This window comes from Vespula pensylvanica, chromosome 1 (assembly GCF_014466175.1).
Source record: "Vespula pensylvanica isolate Volc-1 chromosome 1, ASM1446617v1, whole genome shotgun sequence".
Lineage (NCBI taxonomy): Eukaryota > Metazoa > Arthropoda > Insecta > Hymenoptera > Vespidae > Vespula > Vespula pensylvanica.
Window position 1 is genome coordinate 9448791 of NC_057685.1, and position 20455 is coordinate 9469245.

Genomic DNA, 20455 nt, shown 5'->3' on the forward strand with positions numbered 1-20455 from the left:
CAGTTTCCAATTTACGAAAGGTCGTTCTTTTCCCAGGAGATCTTTCCTGGAAGAAGGTGGATATAAATCGTTGAAGATTCTCACGGATAACGGTGCATTCTAGTTGTGTCGACCGATCGGAAAAGAACGAGTAGTCGTTATGAGAAATTCTCTTATTGTCGTTGAATACGATTTTATTCCGTAAGAACTTTCCTACTTTATTTTTAAATATTTCCTTCCCTTAAACTCGAAGTACTCTTTAATAAGAAGCCTTATCACCTGTATGCGCTTAAGTAGATACTTAAGTTCTTACGCTTAAGAAAATATTTCCTAGAGAGAGAAAGAAGGAAAGAGAGAGAGAGAGAGAGAGAGAGAGAGAGAGAGAGAGAGAGAGAGAGAGAGAGAGAGAGAGAGAGAGAGAGAGAGAGAGTAGAAGTAGCAACGACGAAAATGATGCTGGTAGTGGTGGTGTGACTAGTACAAACCATCTCTGGCTTGCTTCGTGCTTCGAAAAGACAGCGAGGAAGGAAGACAGGGGTGGCTTGGGACCACCCGCCAAGTGCTAAGCCGATAGGCCGTGAATCTATGGGGTGGGTGCGAGAACGAAAACCTAAGTGTCGCTGGAAAACGTCTCTTTAATGCTCTTAGCGTCGTCATGCTGTTTTCTCGACACCTCCCTTTACCGCCTCTTTTCCTCTTGGAACGAATAGTTGCTTCTCGCGCTGCAGGATAAATACGTGCCAGCATTGAAATTGCGTTCTCCTCTTGCCTTACGTTCTCACTTCTTCTTTATCGGTCTCTTCGCAGTGTGATTTCTGTAAGTTTCATGAAAAAACGGGTTTTTAAGATCAAATTTAAGTTAATACGATTGGATAAGTTATTTTTTTTTTATTTTGTTAAGAAATTTTTAAAGATAATTTCCTATCGGTAATTCTTGTTCTTCAAAGAAATAACAGATTCGGTTGAAGCGTATACGGACTTCGACAAGCCAAACCCTCGACGATTGTAGGTCCGTGTCACTCGCGTGCCCCTGACAGCCAGCAATTAACAGTCCCGGACTTTCGCCTCTCTGATACGGCAACGTAGCTATGGTAGAGTGCGAGAATAGAGTGCCGGGCTAGGCGCCCCGTTAAATAATTGTTCCCCCAATGCGTCGGTTAAGACAACGATTTGCCCAGAGCTTTCGTTCACCGACAACCCTCTCTCTCTTTCTCTTTCTCTTCGTTTCTCATTCCCTGTTAAAGTCTCGCACGCTAGTCAATAATAGTCTTCCTTTTGGTCGGACTATGTTCCGATTATTCGAGATTTATTTCCTCCCTCGTTCTCGAGCAAGCTTCGTCCTCGTCTTCGTAAATTTACTTTGGACAATTACCACTTCGAATCGGAATGCGTCTCTTTCTTTTTTCTCATCGCCACAAGAAACAAGAAAATCATAAAATTCTATTGTAAAGAGCATATTGCTTTTTCTGACTGATATCGATTCCTACAAGGAAATCGAGCGTGCGCAAAGTATGGCGATTCAATGATGGAGTGAAAAACGAACGAACGTTCTATCCCTTTCTCGCTCACACGGTCATTTCAACCTCGTTAACCTCGTTGGTATATCGTTTGCATGTAGAGGAGAATAAAAGCGAGAGAGATGGAGTAGGGTGGACTTTCGGAACTCTTACGCGCTATTTAACTTATCCATTTGAAAATCAAACACGTGAAACGATTAATTCGTAATTAACGCTAGCCGTTTGTAGTTGAAAGATGAAGAAAGTGGGAGAGGGTGCAAAAAGAGATGGAGATAGAAAAATGGAAAAGAAATAGAGTGAATAAGAGAGATTCCTCTTAGCGATCGTGTTTAAAGAGTGGTTTCACCCTCTCAAAAAGGGAGACTCCTTCGAAAGGCTTTCGTAGTAGGCGGATTGTACGAGAGCAAGAAAGTTTAAAGTTCGTAACTTTAGTTCCGCTGTTAGCTTCTAATTAGCGGACAAACAGCTAGTGCTGAGATACAGACATACCAGCCGTCTGTGGCCTGCCCCGAAGAAACTCCAGTCTAGGTTTGTCCGAGAGTTCATCATCTTCCGTTTCTGCTTCTGATGGTGCACCGGTACATTTGTAGCAAAAGAGACTAACTACTTCCATTTGATTAGCACGACCGTATCCCAGCATTTCCTATAAATGAAAATCGGTACAGTCCATTAGCTGCAACTTTTTGTTCAAATAAAATTTTCAAATGAATTAATCCGGTAAATACACCTCACCGAAATTTCCATTTTCAAGATAATATAGTAGTTTGTGTGCAATTTATTTAGTGTTCCGTTGTTCTCTCTCTCTCTCTCTCTCTCTCTCTCTCTCTCTCTCTCTCTCTCTTATTGCTTCCTAGATTACCTGTCGTTCCGTCGTCATATTGGCCATACTTGGTCGATATTATGGAAAATGTTGTTGGTCTATGGGTTATATTCCATGCGGACAGCCTTTACTCACGAAATGACAAACGCACTCACGTTGGAGGTTTTGCATAGAAAGAGAGAGACAGAGAGAGAGAGAGAGAGAGAGAGAGAGAGACAGAAAGAGAGCGATATATATCAGCCTCGAAGGTGAGGCGCGAAAGCAGAGATGTGGTGGGCATCGAGTTAGGTCACCGATGGTGTGAGGCTTTCAATATGCTTCGATGGTAGTTACAGTACCCTCTGGACCACTGCTACAGATCGGTTCGGTAAGGAGCGGAGGTGAGAGCAAGAGAGATGAACTATCGTGCTGCGGTATCGGTCGCCTTGGTTATTTAGGAAACCATATCAAAGTTTGAGTTGGCTGCCTACTGGTGCTACGTACCCTCCTATCCTCCTGGACAATGAGGTCTCTTTCGAGGTTTTCTCGAGGTTGCCCTTAACATTCGTTACCGGACCAAATAATGAGAGTTAGGCTTACGAAATGGCGAATCGTTCTTTGAAATATTTGAAGCAAACGGTCTATTTACCTTTCTAAGTATTATTCAGATTCAAATGGTGAATACTGATTTGTAGATTATTCGTTGGTCCTTTAATATAGATACTATTTTTTATAGATAATGTAACATTAGAAATTTGTAAAAATTACTTTAACGAAGAGTAATCTCTTGTGACAGTGAGTAGCAAGCCGAAAAGAGAAGAACATTTTCCTACTTTCCGCAAGACCCGTGTGCCTTCTTCTAGAAGGGTCGAGATTTAATTAAGGCAAGGCGACGGGTAGAAAGACGAGTCGCTATGTCATGTAAACTCGAACCATCCCTTCTTCTCTTTCCGTCGTAGAGACACGAGTACTAGCTCAAAGATCTTCCACCTTCTTCATCTTCGCCATTCGAGGAGTCCTTTCGCAAACTCACGAAATCGCAGACTACGCGCAAGTTAAAGTTCATCGAGCCAAGCTCGTTCTTGGAAGTAGTTTCGGTCAAAAGAGAGACTGACTTCTCTCTCGAACCATTAAAAAAAATCTTAGATCATAGGTTTAGGTTTAATCAACTCATCCTGTACGAATCTTTATCCGATGTAAGTAACTACTCTTTCAACACTTTTTTTAAATAATTTACGAAGCTCTCATCAAACGGGAGATCACACGATGGAAAGTTTCGATTGTGGATCCGCGCTTATCAAGTTCCGCTTTGAAACTCGATGGAATCGAAATAACTCGCAGCAGCAGCATCTGCACCGTAGTCGCGGTTTTAGCGTCAATAATTCGCAAAGTCTGCGGAGCAGATTCTAACCGACTGATTTCACGCATCTGGCGTTTGGTGGTTAGTTTGGCTTAGTCCGTGCTCCTTCGTGAGAGCGAGAAGGATAGTAAAAAGCAAGGAGAGCCACTGATAGAGAAGAGAGAGGAGAGGAAGAGGTAGGAAGAGTAGCAAGAGGGTGAGTGTGGACAGCCCCTGCTTCGCCGGTGTGGTATTCCATGATCAATATTCCTTACCCCCTTTGCCTTGGTTTAGCCCTCCTCCAGCTTGGTACGGGTGCCCTTACCTCGTGAAAACCCTCCTTCCCCAAACCCATCGCCCCCGCTCCGTCCCCCGTCGCTGAGAACTCGGCAGAAACCCCTAAAACCCCTCTCGCACCCTCGTCTTAATTAGGAGTCTGAATCTGTGGCGGACACGCGTATAAGGGTAGGGAGCAGGAGGCCACGGCGTTCGGCTCGGTAGCAGGCTAAGGGTATAAGGCCAGCCTGAACCCAGCGAGCCTCGTGTCCGAAACATTATTTCCAACTTTCCTACGATCACCACGATGTCATGCTCATCCGACGACCCTTTTTATTATTCCTCCAAAATAAACACATTTGCGCTACCTTACCCTTCTTCTTTCGCGAAGAGAATTACGTCCCTTTAAAAGATAATTCTTTGCAGCGGAAAGAAGAAGTTCATTTTTGTAGTTAAAAAAAAATCCCCGTTTTTCGTTCTTACGCGTTCCTGAGATTAGTTTTTAGTTGAATGTATATACCTATCTATGTGGATCAAGATTTTACGTTAATTAGCTATCGTGGCGAGAGAACATGGATTCGATCTTCAAGTTTTTAAATCGTCCATTTCCTTATCTCGCTATAGCTTCGACTTTCATTCTATACATACGCGGGCACATACGTGCACACACAGCTACATAAAGGTGCGTAACTAGCGAGCACCCTATTGAACTCGGTCCACTATACCTTAACGAACTACATTGAAAACTTCAACTTCATGCCAATTTACTTCCGTTAATTTCTTCCTTACCCCGACGAAAGTCTCCTTTCTCCATCATTTCGATTTCTTCGATTCGTTGCAGTACTAACCTCTCACGATTAAAGTTCGTCTGCGTTGGTAAAGATCGATCTTTTCGAGTTTTTCTTCGATCAATGCTTTTTCACGTAGTTTCCTTCTTTCTAGAAAATAATTAATTATCGTAAAAATAAGTTTCGAGCTTTAAAGAAGTAGTCTTATACATTTATATGCATAGACGCATACATAGACGAACACGCCCTGATCTTCGTATTCGTGAGCATATTTACATACAGGATACATACAGTAAGGAGTAGATAGGGGTAGACGGCGGTGAAGCTGAACCAAAAGGATATTGGGGTTAGGCCATTCATTAGATTACGGGAATTCGGTAGTACCCAATAGGGACGGAGGCGGAAGGGAAAGAGGGAAGGTCGTGGGTGGTGATGTTACTGGCTTGGGTGCACGATCAAGCACCACCCAACGTGCATTAGCCTTCGTCAGAAGACATCTAAGAGAGAAAAGGGTTAAAGGGCATCCTATAGTAGAGATAGGAAGATTATCCCTTTTTACAGACCTACCACGTTCACGATAGGAACGTGCCTTACATTACCGACCCTTCGTTAAGAAATCGTATCATCGAACTAACTGCATAACGTTATTCTTTTCTTTTTGTTTCAGAGTCGTCCCTTGCAAGGCGGGACTATCCCCGCCAAATCATGAACAAGGTACGTATCCACGATACAAGTTTTGTTACTTTTTTTTTTCATTACATAATCTTTTCTACTGGCAATTAATACCTTGGAAGAATTATTTCTGTTGCTAGTGTTTCAGTAACGTTGCAACAGCGATATTACATAACGCTGTTCTTGCGAATGTGTTGTTTATATGCATCTACTTTGTACATGTACGTATGTATACATGCAAAGTGTATATATATATATGTGTATATATATACACATATATATATACACATATATATATACATACACACACACACATACACACATATATTATGTATATAACTCGAACCTCATTTGTAAGCCCTTTATGCGCCGTCTGCCTTTTCTCATTATGCATTGCACATGAGAAAACTTGCTTGGAGTCTCTCTCTCTCTCTCTCTCTCTCTTTCTCTCTTCTCTCTTTATTCTCTACCTCTCTCGCCGCTGGACTGCCTTCGTTGCTCTCATTCGAGGGGGTAGCAACCCCGCTTTTCCTACTGCCTGCCACCTCATACCTCTCTGCACGTCGTTCCTGCGCCTCGTACCTTGGCTTCTTTATAAACTTTTAATGACTGCAAAGCCTAATCGACGGAACGAACGAGCATGCTTGGCTTCGCAAAACTACCCTACAGAATCTACGTTATATCTCAATTTTTGATACTCGAGCAGTCAAGCGTCGTCGCTTCGACAAGACGTCCGGAGATGTTTCCTGGTAATCAAAACGTTGCTCTTTCGACATCTTCCTCGTTCATTTCGTTATAAACTTTTACAAAGATAGAACGTTTATATAATATATATTTGTATATTATATGTATGTGTGTAGATTTTACATAACGATTTTTAGTACAACGGAAATTATTTTTCGCTTTACTTCCATTTTTGTTATCGCGATTAATTCTTTATATATTACTCGTATACTTACACAAACCATTTAGCTTTTGCACTCAGCCGTTCAACTAATTGAATTTAACTTTTGCGTAAAACTTTGTTTCGACCGTCACTAATACGAAGGCATACGTATTTACAACACATATCTTCTAACCTATATCAAAATCCATTGATTTCTGAAGTTGTTTCGTGCATATTGATAGGATATTCGGTAGTAATGTATCCATCCTTGTTGAGACAGGATTCGAGAATTCCGTATGAAACGTATAAAGATCAAATTTCAAGGAGGTTTATGCGAAAAATAAGGTAAAGGAAAAAGGCAAAACAATATCCACGATACGTGGTAAAAGGATAGCGAGATAGAGACAAGTATAATACAGTTACCCTTTAGTCACCGTTTAAAAGAGTTCCAACGTTGCTGAAGTGTTCCAGGTGCCGTTTACCAACGGCACTCTTTCATAAAGAACCTTAATAAAAATCCCAATCTAAACAAGCTTAATTTACGTCCGCCACATAATTACCTACCCTGGAGGCACAACCTCCGCGGCTTTCACTCCGACTCTTTCCCTTTCTCCTTCTTTTTACCTGCTCTTTTTTCATTTCGGCGTTGGCAAGCTACTTCTGCCACGCGGCAACAGCAAAGAGTACTCGGTAAATGGGTACTACCAAAGTAGTAGTAGTATAGTAGTAGTGGTAAGAGATGGAGAACGAAGGAGGTGCGTGGAGAGCCCTCTGAAAAATCTAAGAGGTTTAAAGCATTAAAAGGGTTATATAACATTCATTACCAGCGGGTCAGCCTTTGTGAAATTTCCCTTGAAAGCGGCACCTCTCGGTGGACACCATCTTCTTGCCATTCTCCCCACTCTAGCAATGGTTTCTACTTCGAGCCTCCTATCTCACGCTCTTTGTCTCCGCATTTCTCCCCGTCTCTCCTTTCCCTATTTCTGGAGCATCCAGCCCTACGTTTCTGGGGATGCTGTAGGATGGTCACATGACCAAGCTATCGTCCACCAAGGGGTAACGATGTAGAGACTGTAAGAGAAAGGAGAGAAAGAGAGAGAAGAGGGTCTGCTTCTGATGAAGATGTCGCACACGCCAGGGACCTAGGCGAGATTACTTGGGTTAGAACCCGTGGACCCTGGTCAGGGCACATGCTAATTGCTTTATTTGACATCGAGAAATAATGTACTGCTATCGTCGTAGAGAAATCTCGCGAGAAAAACAGGATGCTTTCGTTGCCCATCGGTTTCGTTCGTTTATTCTCGTAAGCTCGCTATTCAACTATCAGTTTATTTCCCAAAAATAAAGCATACAACTGACAATGACAAAATTTCAATCGAATAAACCTTATGTAATTTTTCATCTTTTTTAAGGATCGTCGTGGACTTTCTTTTGGGTTGATAAAGGTGATATCAAAATGACGAAAACGCCTGTGAGCTTTGAAAATGTATCGTACTTTAGGCTCGTATCTTCTAAACGATTTCGGTAGATCTTATAGGTCGTTGTACGTGAGATGACTGGCTATGTTGGAAAGATTGTGTTAGGCGCGTACCTAATAACCTTTAGTTGAATCAATAAACATTTCTTGACGTTACATATGGCGAAATTTGTATTCGAAATCGAGCATATCCAGGGGTGGACGCAGTATCCGACGCGAGGCACGCGTCTCTGTCGTAAATATGCCTTTGCCTATCGGAGTACTCTCGAAATGCAAAGAAAAGAAGGTAGAGGAATGAGGAGGTAGGGTGTTAGGGTCGATCTCGAGGTCGCCTAGGGTGCATTTCATCTTCGAGGGCGTCAGCTCGGAGACCGATCGACTATATCCTCGACGCTGGATCATCCATCTTTTATCGAATCGTACGTGTGATGGCCACTCGGCTATTTCTTTTCTTAACTTTTGCCTACGCGAAACTCACCTCAATAATACCCTTGTGATTATTACGCTTGTGTTCGAGCTTAGAATCCAACAATCCACTCGGAGCGATTAATATTTTAACGCGAGAAATTATTTGCCTCGTTGCTAATTTATTTTCGTCATGAAAATATTACTTACGATGATGCGATTTAAAGGAAGTTAAATATTTCCGTAGAAGCGCATTAAAGGATTCATCTACGTACATCACGTAGCTATTATAACGCGAACTAGTTAAAACGATAATGAACTATTCCCTGGATATTCATAGTTTAAAGCAGATAGCTATACTGGGGATAGGATCATCCATCTCTTGTCAAATGGGAACTCGGTAGCCGATACCAGGAGTTGTTTCTCCTAGCTCAACTTTTGCTTCCGAAGGCGTCCATCATGCTCGGACAGAACACGTTTTCCTAACCAAACATTCGTCAATATTCACTTATGCGTAACTAATGCACATCCGACCAACCGTAGGTAGATGTATAATATCCACAGGATTTATTATGTGCAAACAAGGCATATTTCAGTTCTATAGGGATCATTAGGACTTTTAGTTATCTCGATGCATCGTTATACATTTACAGTTGAATCGTGATAAAACGTAATGTGATAGATCGAATCCAATCTTCTATTATTCCAATTTTCTTTATACGCGTTAAAAAAGTTCATTATTTGTTTTGAATATTCTTGGAAATCTTTTTAACCTTTGTGTATGATATTGTATTGTCAGAAATAGATGAACAATGCGGTTAAAGCGATAACCTCGAATCGCTGACAAACGGGCCTAAAACGGAGAAAGAAAAAGGTACGAGAAAGAGAGCCTCGACGAGGGGAAACCGTTGGGGAAAGCTATTTTTGTGGTTAGCGGAGAATAATTTAGGAGCAGATAATACGAGAGCCCGTGTAATTTCACCGCAAAGCCGGCGGCAGTCAACAGCCGGAGTGCGTGCTCGTTTTCATACAGTCAACGAGCGTAGGTACATGAAGGCAGAGAAGAGTGGATCCGTGAACGAAGCTCAGGTGTTTCGTTCGATAATAGGCGACATCATCCCTCCCATTGATATCTAACCCCCACCACTGGTTTTACCCCTCATCAAACTCTGATCGATGTAATATTCACGCTCGATACGCGTCTCTCCTCCCCTCTTCCACCCCCTTCTTCGGTGTAACTTACGATGCTCGATATTCGCGTACTTTCTGTTGGAATTTCATCAGCGTCCCTTTCGTATCTTCTAGCTAACGTCTAATCAAAAGCTCGTGTAGCGATACGCACTATGTTTCATACTGTCAATTTGCTTTAATTCGATATTTATATCTCGACTAACGTAATTGCTATTAGTAGTTTGTAAATTGGAACGCAATGCTAACTTTGATCACGAATGCTTTCTAATCTGGAATACTCTCGAGTAATCTCGGTTCTTGGTTCAATCGCAACCCACGTGGCACGATAGAGTGTCGGTTTCTCTCATGGATTTGTGTAGCCATCGTTCGCGGTAAACACTCTCTTTTGTTGGCCGTCGGGAGTTAAGCCAAAGTCTCCCATTAGCGCCGCTCGGAATTACAAAAATAACACTTGTCCCTGTAGCAACGCCCCACAATGTCGGGAAACGGAGCCGGTGTAGTTAAGTAAAATTAAGCTAAAATTTCCAACGATCCGCGATGTATATTCAACCCCTTTTCCTCTGGCAGACTCTCGCGCGGTGGCCGGCCAACAGCACCGAAAACCCTCCTTTTTCCTCCCTGAACTCTTGGACCTCTCTCTTTCTACATATACGTTACACTTCACGCTGCCCCTTTCTGCCTCGTCGGCATTAAATATTTACCTTTCAATGAATATGCAAATATAATTATTTACGCGCAATTTAGACGTTTTTACGCGTCCCGCGTGACTCTCTCTCTCTTTCTCTCTTTCTCTCTCTTTCTCTCATTTTCGCCCTTAACGCGAGCTTTGAAGTATGAAGAATCTCAAGTGCGAAGGGTCGTGCGAAAATATCATATTTGGACTTTTATTTTTAGCGCTAGTCGAGATCGTTTTTTTCACGTTTCCGTAATGAAAATCCATTATCCCTGTTACATCGCGTCGATACTGCAACTCTATTTTATGTACTAATTTTTTAAATGCGTAATTGTTAGTTTTATTCGGAAAAGTTAATGTCAATAGTTTAAATTGGCGCTATTTGTTGTAAAAATTCATACACCATTTCGAGATACTCGAAGGAAAGCGTAATATCTTCTATCTATCGCACAGCATCGTTCCATACTTATCTACCACCACCCTTTACGAAATTAACCTTTAACGTTAATTATCTGCTGGTAGGGCAAAAGCCCGGAAGGGTAGTCGTGGTGGCATCAAAGAACCGAGTGTTTAGTTGCAATATCTTTCCACCGGGCTGCACATCGGTGACCAGAAAAGCGGGTAGGTGAAACCAAAAAGGCGGTTGATGGTAGTTGACGATGATGGCGGTAGCTCGTGATATTCGAAGAAAATATTACCTTTTATCGATATTAATGGTAGTAATTAAATAATGAGCAACTGATAAGACATTTATTTTTCAGAATATTTATTTTCATATATGTGCACATTTTTATGTATTCATTTTGTTACTTTTACAATAGTTGATCGCATTATTTCCTAATGGAATCTATTCCATTCCAGATGATGAACGATCAAGTCTCTTAAAGCAAGTAATGAAAATCGAATAGAGACGGTTTTATTGAGATTATCATCAACGGAATTATCACGAAGAATTGGGAGGATATCAGCCTATATTACCATTCACTAGAAGGGGCTGGAATTTGAAAGAATATGAGAAATAGGAAGACCATAAGCTGACTCGTCTTCACGAAGCTCCATCGTTATAGTCGATATTTCGAGGAGAGGATACAAACGTCTCGAAATAGACCTTGAAAATAGATTCGAAAACGACCAGGGAGAAGAAGCTATCGATATAAATTTCTTCATTCGCCGACGAAGTCGGTACTATGTCGCCATCGTTATCGTTGTCATTTCGGTTCTCACATGGAATTCATAGCGTCTACTGTAAACTTTTCTCTCTGTATCTAGACGTCAACCCGAAAATATCGTAGGGAGTAATACGTAATATCGTGAGTACGTAATTTGTGTCTCTTTGAATTTCAAATCTCTATGTCCACACATCGGTTCTTGAGTTTGTTATCACTGATTATTCGGTTTTTACTTTGAAGAAACGCGAATCTAGAACAATCCTCGTCCAATTCTCAACGCGCTTCACGTCATCCATTCGTAGAATTTCACTGGTAAGCGCTCGTCCTTCTCTCCATTTCTCTCTTACTCCCTTATTCTCTTCCATTCTCGTCGTTAACATTCTTGCGTCTGGAATACATACATACCATCGACGGTGGACATCTCACGAAGAACAATTCCAAGCGCAGCGAGTCGACGAAGGGAAAATGTATTCGAGAGTTTCCAATTTGCGGTAGTGGCTGCCGACTGGAAGAGGCTGCTGCGGATGAGGCTGATGGTAACTGAAGAGAGGGAGATGGTCGGCATTGGGTGGGGGTGGTAGAGTTAGTGGCGGTGGCGGCTGATTCCGGGGCTCTATTATGGTAATTATATGATAAATACAACAAGGCCTTAGGCGGTCGCTCTCTCTCTCTCTCTCTCTCTCTCTCTCTCTCTCTCTCTCCCTCTCTCCTTAGCCAAGAGAGCCTCTCAGCAAGTTCTCTGTCCTTCGAGCAGCCTCAGGCAAAGAGAGAACCGCTCTTCCATCAGTGGCAGGAATTCGACTCCACCTCGTCTTTCCTCTTCGGTCTTGTCGTTCTCCTCTTCTCTTTCTCTGCTCACTCCTCCCTCCATCCTTCCTTCCTTGAAGTCTCCTCCTCAGCGTTTCTACGCGGGCACGGCGGTTTGGTTTAAAATACGCCTCTTCTTGGCGGAATGCAATTAATCTTACTCCCTCTCGATCTCCCCTCCCTCGTATAGTCCATCTGAAAGGGATGAGTAACGCGGCTGGAAGAAGTGTTACTGACTTAATGAAGTACGACTTCTGATGCGTGCCGAAGCGTTCGCACGAGAGAAGGAACAGAACGGTGAGAGGAAAGAAGAGAAAGAGAGACATTAAGAGAAAGGAACAGAGTATGAGACGAACAAAGAGACTGGCTCGTCCGGAAATCCCGACTAAACATTCGCTTTCATTATCCCTCTGCATTTCTTCGTCACGTCCTTTATGGAAAAAGAGACAGAACGAATTGGTTAAGTAGGTTACATGCTTCCGAAACGATGTGAGACTTAATCTTTAAAAGGATACTATGAATAAAACTAAAAACACCTAAATGTTAACTTTTTAATGATATTTATTTAAAATGTTTCACCTTATTTTTTATCCTATTGTAAAAGACTGTTTTTGTTGAATAACTATGGAAGACGATAGTAGTCGCGTGGCTAAATTTTATTTAACGCAACGAAGCGGTTTAATAGTCAAACACGCCATATTTAACATCGCGAAATCGTATCTTTGCACTTCGGACGATTACTTTCGGTATCGTCGAGGTGCAGTACGAAGCGCGAAGAGCTCGACCGCGTCAAACGTTTAATGGTAGAGGGTGAAACATGATGCAGTCGGTGTACGTGCGTGTAAACTAATATTCCTCCCGCAGCAAACGTTAATGGGGCTGGGCGAGGGTAAGGTAGATACGGCGGTGAAATCATTATAAATAGTCATAATTACAACAGTCGCGCGTGCTTAATTCAATTAGGCTGATTAACGTTGTATGTTGCACCTACTCCTTACGCGCGTTCTCTCTTTCACTCCCTTCAGTCTCCTTGTTTCGCCGAGCAACGAGAGCAACAGCCAGCATCCGGGTTTTGGATGGCTGGCTGGCTGGCGGTGTTTCTGAGGGTGCGCGTACGCTCGAGCAGAGCGCGTAAAATATACGTCGTATCCTGGCCAGGATCCCAGGACCACAGCGCCATGGTATTATGCTTATGCATAGACAAGTTATAGCGAGGCTAATATGATTATCTCTTCGACGAGAGGCGGTACGACGAGTAGTTAAAGAGAGACGTTGAGAAAGTGAACAGGCGGATGAGTTTCAGCCGGATGTAACCTTCGATGTCTGCGTCTATCTCGAAAAGTTGTAGTCCTTTAATCGCCTCTAATACAGGTGGAATGCAATAACGAAAGTATTCATTAACTAGAAAGTTCTTACGCTAATATAACTCTGTCTTTTGATGAATGTTAGACTTTTAAATATGTTGCCGTATAACTACATTTTTTTTTATTACATTATGAAGACAAAAAAATCAATGCAGGTTTCGTGCACTTATAGGTGACGTAAAATTCAAGAAAGAGTCGTAACATCGTAAAGTGGAGGCTAAGAAAGTCACAGGATTCGTCGCTGTGCGGATCGAAGACGAATAAATTAGCTCAGTCGGAGTTGTACGCGCTCGAGATATAAAATTTTGAATATGAATGGACGGTTTTGCATTCGTAATGAGCTTTTATTCCAGAAACAAAGCACAGCTGACGAAAACATATGTAGATGAGAAGAGGGGTACGAGCAAGTCGGTAAGCTCGGAGGTTCGACGTCTTCTCGAAAATGTAAAATCTCTCACACTTCTTTGTCTTTTTTCGGTTCGAACGAGTTGAGATTATCTTTATTTGAAATCGAATCATTTTTTATACTCTCCACCCAAGTATCGAGATAATTTGAATGATCGAATAAATGTCTACTGAGCGAAGCCTACGTCGACGCGCTTTACTGTCTTTACTGACGTTGAGCTCAAATTAGGATGGAAGAGTTGAGAAGATAGATAGATAGAGAGACAGATATGTGTGTGTGGGTGTGTGTGTGCACGCGGGCGCGCGCGTGTGTGCCCGTATATGTGTATGACAGAGAGACAGAGAGAGAGAGAAACACAGAGACAGAGAGAGACAGAGAGAAGATGAGGGTGGTAGCTCGAAGGATGAGGAGAGAAGAGACCTCTCATCTCCTCTATCCTTCCGTTAAACTCATCACCCGCCGGTAATTCCATCGATGCTTTAAACGCGGAAGCCCTCTTCAAGAGATATATCCTTGTCTATGAATCTCCGAACGTTCTAACGAAAAGATAACTTTCCTTAATTTTACTAATGCGTATTATTATATCATTTTATTTCTTATTTTTCTCGTTTTTCCTGTTAATTTTTATTCTTTGCATTTTTATTATAATATTTTCGAGTTTTATAAAAATTGATGGATCTCTTAATCGACTTTTGCGCGAAGCAAGGTGCACGTTGCGAGCTACGATAACGCGGATTCAACCTCGTGGAAACGGGCCAGCCGACATTTAATACCGTCCCGTTGAATATTCCCTCGGATGGCTCTCGATATTGAATTGGCTCCTGCCTAATTGTAACCTCGCTCGCCGCGACGGTCCTATTCACTTGTAAACGACATTTGCATAATTTTTACATTGCCTCTCGTGTAATCGATTTGAATACCGACAGAGATCTTCGCTTCTTTTCACTCCTTTAAATCTCCGTTACTCTTTGTTCATAGTATATACCTATATATATACATCTATATATACCTATATATATATATAATTTTTTATGTTCTATTCACGTAAAATGACGTTTTTATCTTATGTTTTACGTTCAAAGAAATATTATATTGCTAAAGAAATGACAAATGCCACATCGAGAACAATTATCGAAAACTTAAGAGAACTAATTATAATACGATTAAAAGAGTTTTCAAGATTTCCTCAAATGCTAATGTCGATGAAAGAAAAAGAGAGAGATAGTAAGAGAAACATTTTCAAGAAGCAGAAAAATCAGAAAAAGAGATAGGTACAAATATATTCACTTTCGTAAAAACTACAAGGCAATATCGTCCGTTCTTGGTTAATTTAATCAAAATTTTGCTTTCTTACGTGTGGACAGATCAAAATCGAAAGAAAGATAGATAGATAGAGAGATAGAAAGAAAGAGAAAGAGAGAAAGAGAGAAAGAGGGGTGACAGCACGAACGAGAAAACGTTATACAAATTTACAGATTAAAATTGCTGTTAGATGCAAGCAAACTTGGAGAGCTCGAATCCTCGAAGGATTGGACTATCATTAGTGAACTGGCACTTTAAACAGCGGCCTCTTTTATCTCTAGAATGTAGAAGTTGAAAAAGCTTGCTCAGTTGACTTTTGCTCGTCCATTCGTTCGCTCGTACGACTTCCTCCGGTGATTGCCTTTCGATGCAACCATCAATTCCTTTTCCGAATGACAGACTACCAATTTCTCTTCGATATAAGGAGACCTTGTTGAATTCCGCCGATCGTTTCAAGACGTTTCTTTCTACATTAGTGATGAATGAAATCTATTGAAACCCATGTGCAATATCTTCGATAACTCTTTAATGAGATACGATTTCTCCAAATAATTCTTTAAACTTCCATCGATTATACATTATCGTCTACGTTTGAAAAACGCCAGCTATTCGATCATGCTTGACGACAGAATACTTAGCTCGAGATGACGGAAGACTAGGAAAGACGTGTAGTATCACAAAACGGAACGAACCGAGGGTTGGGAAGAGATTATTGGAATATTGAAATGCGTAATGGGTGGAACAATTTCGGATTACTAATGAACATCGATCGATAAATGTCCTGCTGATATTATTCTTGTTAGCACTTGATCGACCATACGTTATCAAGCAAACATTATAACATGAGATCTTAATAGTAATTCCAGATTAATATTCATATTATTATTATGATAGTTGATAAAGAGTTTGTGTAATTTTTAACGATTTACCTGTCCAAAACTTTTTAATGTATATTTCTATTTTTTCCTTTGAGTTTATATTGAACGTCCAAGCGTGGTAGTGCATTTTCTCTTAATCGAGAGCAGGGTAAAAATATAGCCTCTCTCTTTCTATACGGAGAAAGCTTGAGTAACGGTAGCACGTGATAGTGCGTCGTTCGTCAAAATGGAGAAGTACGCTCGGAGAATAAATATGTCGGGAGCCGCGGCGTTTAAATGCGTACCTGCGGATACGTCGAGATAACGGTGGGTCGATTCGTCCGCGGCTCAAATCTGCTCGCTCGAGAGTAAAAGAGGAAAAGGGAGAGAGTTAAAACATAGATAGATAGAGAGAGAGAGAGAGAGAGAGAGAGAGAGAGAGAGAGAAAGACAGAATAGGAGGAAGGTGGGAGGAAGAGGTAGAGATAAATAGAGAAGGCAGGAGAGAAACCTCGTCGCCGCGAGCAATGCAATGCCGGCTGTGAAACAAATGGAACGATTGCGACGGGGGTGGAAATAAAGCGTCCCTGTCGTTCTCTGCTTGTGGTTGAGTCATGGCGGGAGGCTCAGAACGCGTACGAGTAAGAGAGATGGAAAGAGAAGGGGATGGAAAAGGGCGGTATAGTGAAAGAGACGAGAGAAAAAAGAGCGCTCTCGATCTCTGCGGATTGACGAGCGCTCGACCGGTAAAAACGCCAAAGCACTTTTCCGCGTTCGCAACGTCGCTCAACCGTTTCAGAGCCCGCTGGGGCCGTACGATTGTTCCGCTGATACGCTTCGTCGATGGACTGGGAAAGCATTTCGAATTGTTGACTATCCAAGTGACCGTCCAACATTTCTTCGCGTTTCACTAGACGAAAATGTCGCGGAAGAAAAATTCGGTATTGTGGAAGCTTTTGGATATTGTGTACAAATGTTCTATTTTTCTTTATAGTTAATGCTAACACGAGATTTCTGATTACATGTATAACTATTATCATACAAGTGATAGAAAGAAATTTATTTATATGATAGAAGCATTTATTTCTATAATATATTTTTATTTTCAATTCATTTTACATTTAAGAATATATATTTACACTCTTACAAAATTATTCTTTAATGTCTTTATAAAGATTTTCAACAGGTTGTAGACGTTTATTAAAAACAGAGGGTTGTTAACTCAAAATTAAAGGGATTCAGATACCCAGTCGTGGGTATGTAGATATGTACGCTATCAGGAAGGTCATCGATTCTGTAATCGAGGATGAAAATATCATCCATAGACGCGCGCAAAGGTCGTGAGGGTGGCACGTAGGATGAGCCGTGTGTGCGTACACAGGTGCGTGCAGGACCCTCAACAGGTGGTCACTCGTAAACGCGGGCTTTGTGCCACAGCCCGGTGGCTACTCATCCGTCAAGGGCTTTGTGTGCCCTTGTGCGCACTACCGCCAGTGGTCGGCACGGCCATCCTATCTGTCGGCCTCGGAAAAAGTGCCCTTTTTTCCACTCACCCTATACTCCGACCAGACGATCTCTTTCCACTCCTTTCTTTCTTCTACTTCTCTCCTTACCTTCTTTTAAGAGAAAGCTCGATCTGCCTGCTAGGATTTCGTTGAGTTTTCACAACCGAAACAATGGTTTCGTTAATTAAGATTTCTTTCTGCGAACTTACTCTTTCTCTGCTCTCTGCCTATCTCTCTTTCTCCTTTCCATTTCCCAACCCTGAGTTTTTCGTCTTTACCACAACGACGATGACTGCTTCGTCAAAAAGCTATTCGTTCGTGCGTAAGAAAAGTTCTCTAATGAAAAGTGAGAAAAACATCTTAATAGATTCTCAAAAAAAAAAAAAAAATCTCCAGAAAATCGATAGAAAAAACAAGTTCTCTAAGTTCTACTCTACGTCCAAGAAGGATAAACCTTTCTATATTGCATGATACTATTGGCAATAAGGATGATTCCACTTCACGAGCTTGGTATTTTGAAAATCCGTTTTCTTCCTTACATGATTCGAGATAGAATCACGATGCTGCCAAAGAAGAAGATTTCCAAGAATGAAAGAGAGAAAAAGACAGAGAGAGAGAGAGGGAGAGAAAACGAGAGCGAGAGAGAAAGAGTAGCATGAGGCGTAGAAAGGGTGGTTGGAGGAGGGCAAAGATCCGGATTTAAGGCGTCGTTCGTGAAAGCCCTCTGGAGGCGCTGGAGTCTTGGTTGGGGGTAGTTTAAGAGAAAGAGAAAATGGCTGGGGAAGGAAAAGCAGGAATACGACGGCGACGAGGTGGAGAAGGAGGAGCTAGAGGACGAGGAGGACGGGCGTGTTGGAGTGTAAGTGCTAAGATCTTGGAGTGCATTAACATGCCCTGGAGGCAAGCTGAATACAACCCTTCTTACATCCAGATCTCAAGCCGAGACCACCGTGGATGGCGACGCCAGGGGGAATAAGGACGAGAAAAGGGCCAGTACCGCAGAGAGATTCCCACTTAATTATATTAAAAATGTTTTATCCTGCGGTCTTCTTTCAAGTCGTTGCAGACTACCACCGCATGAAATTTTATCACTGTTTCGAGGAGCTATTTCCAAGTACATTGTTCGATTCGTCCAAGACTATTAGATCTAACAAGTAATAACGAGTATATCTCGTAACACGTACTGAATCTCATCGATCTTAGTCACTTTGTCGTGTTGACGATCATGATTGCATTTTAATGGAATTTTCAAAAATCGTGTTAAGGTAAAGTAGCGTAATATAAGACGAGTCTAGACCGTCCACAAAGACGGTGGTAGCCTATGTAGTCATCCTTGCGGCAGAACGCTTTACATTATTTAGAAGGATCCAAGGTACGCTGGGCACCGGCGCATGCTAATCACTCGACCCAGATTGAATAATGAATCAGTATTCTTTCCCTTCTTCTTCTTTGTCGTCGTCGTCGTCGTCGTCGTCGTCGTCGTCCTCGTCGTCGTCGTCGTCGTCGTCGTCTCGACTTCTCGGTCCACCTCCTCCCCTCGCCTCCCTTCCATCGTCGAAGTTAATGCTACGTGACAGGCTTTTTATTACCTAGTAGAGAGACATCGTCTTGTGTCTTAATCACGACGAATCGACGCTCAACATTCACGCACGTATGATATCTAAAGATAACATAATGTTTGTATAATTTTTCTCTATTCATGTGATTTCACTTCAGTATTTTGAAAATCACGATTTTCCTTCATTAACATGTAACATTATAAACGCACATTTTTAATAACCGTGCGAAGTAAATGGTTGTTCGTGTGGAAGGGTGTTAGCATAATGTCTTCGGGTATGGTATGTATATAACACACATATACATATACAGATGTATACCGCGGTACTGGCACCCCGCATAGTACCCCTCCTCGGCACTTTGTGTGCAAATTACGCTCGAGACGAGTTCGGATGGAATAGAGCCTCAACCTTAGCTTCGAGGACGAAACAAGTCTCCGACGTAACCTCCTCGTGCGAGATCCGAATGAAAATTTAAAGCGAAAGAGTTACTCGAAGAGTGCATCTTAAATGGAAAATGTTGTTATTTCGAAGCGTAAAAATCTCATCAACTTAGAACTTTGATGATGAAAAAAAACACTCTCCATGTGTCAGTTTTTGCTTATTTTATTTAGTTTCTTTCGAACAACCTAGATAGAATCATATAATACATTTTTACTATACTCCTTCGAATTTTTATAGATTCATAAAGATTTAAAATATGAAAAAAGGCAGAATGCCTCGATGATTCTTCATTTATTCTACATGTATTCTACACACACGTTAGAATATTCTGGACTCAAGAAGTGCAACTGTATTTCCAACTTCTGGTAACGAGGGGCTCAGAAAATCCAGGCAAGCTCACTCCCATTTCTCCTTTCGTCCTTTCCTCCTTCTGCCATGCTGCCTTCTGCGGAAAACAAGACATTTATAAACACCCACCGCGAGATTAGATTTGTTAAGATAATGGGGCGCCTGGTTTAGCAAGGCAGCTCTTCTACGCTCGCAACTATCATCCTTGAGAGGCTGCAACCGCCGTCTCCGTAATCCCAAATATGACCTCGGTTGGTAGGTAGTTAGATCGTAGGTGCACCCTTATGTAGGACTACGCGCGCTCGAGATCCTTCTTTATGTATTTACCACGACGAGACACGCTCCTTGCCAGCCTATCCTTTCCAAGAACGTTAACTCCGTTTCATTTGCTGGAACGAACTACTCTCGTAGAAATATTTTCAAAGGATTTGTTTTATGTTCATAGTCGACATTCGTAGATTTTTTCAAATTCGGTTTCAAGTTAGTCGTTATCGAATACATTTCATCATTTCGTTATGAATACAGAGACCTAATAAAGTTGAATGGTACGTCAAACTATAGAAATATTCCTCTCTGCTAGAAAGGCCAATAAATATCGAGACCAAGACAGCTACAAATCTCAAGATAAATACGAACTCGTATTTTTCTACCCCCTTTAGCTTTCTCACTTTCTCTCATCTGGTGTGCTCGGGAAA

The 20455-nt window shown here is 41.7% G+C and overlaps 1 protein-coding gene across 1 annotated transcript in view; it reads left to right on the forward strand.

Moving 5' to 3' along the window:
- Nucleotides 1–20455, forward strand: part of LOC122632069 (myelin transcription factor 1-like) — a 234912-nt gene that overhangs the window by 176801 nt on the left and 37656 nt on the right. Inside the window, exon 7 of the mRNA XM_043818511.1 lies at nucleotides 5366–5412. Coding sequence (XP_043674446.1) covers nucleotides 5366–5412 — 47 coding nt within the window. The remainder of the gene's footprint in view (nucleotides 1–5365; nucleotides 5413–20455) is intronic.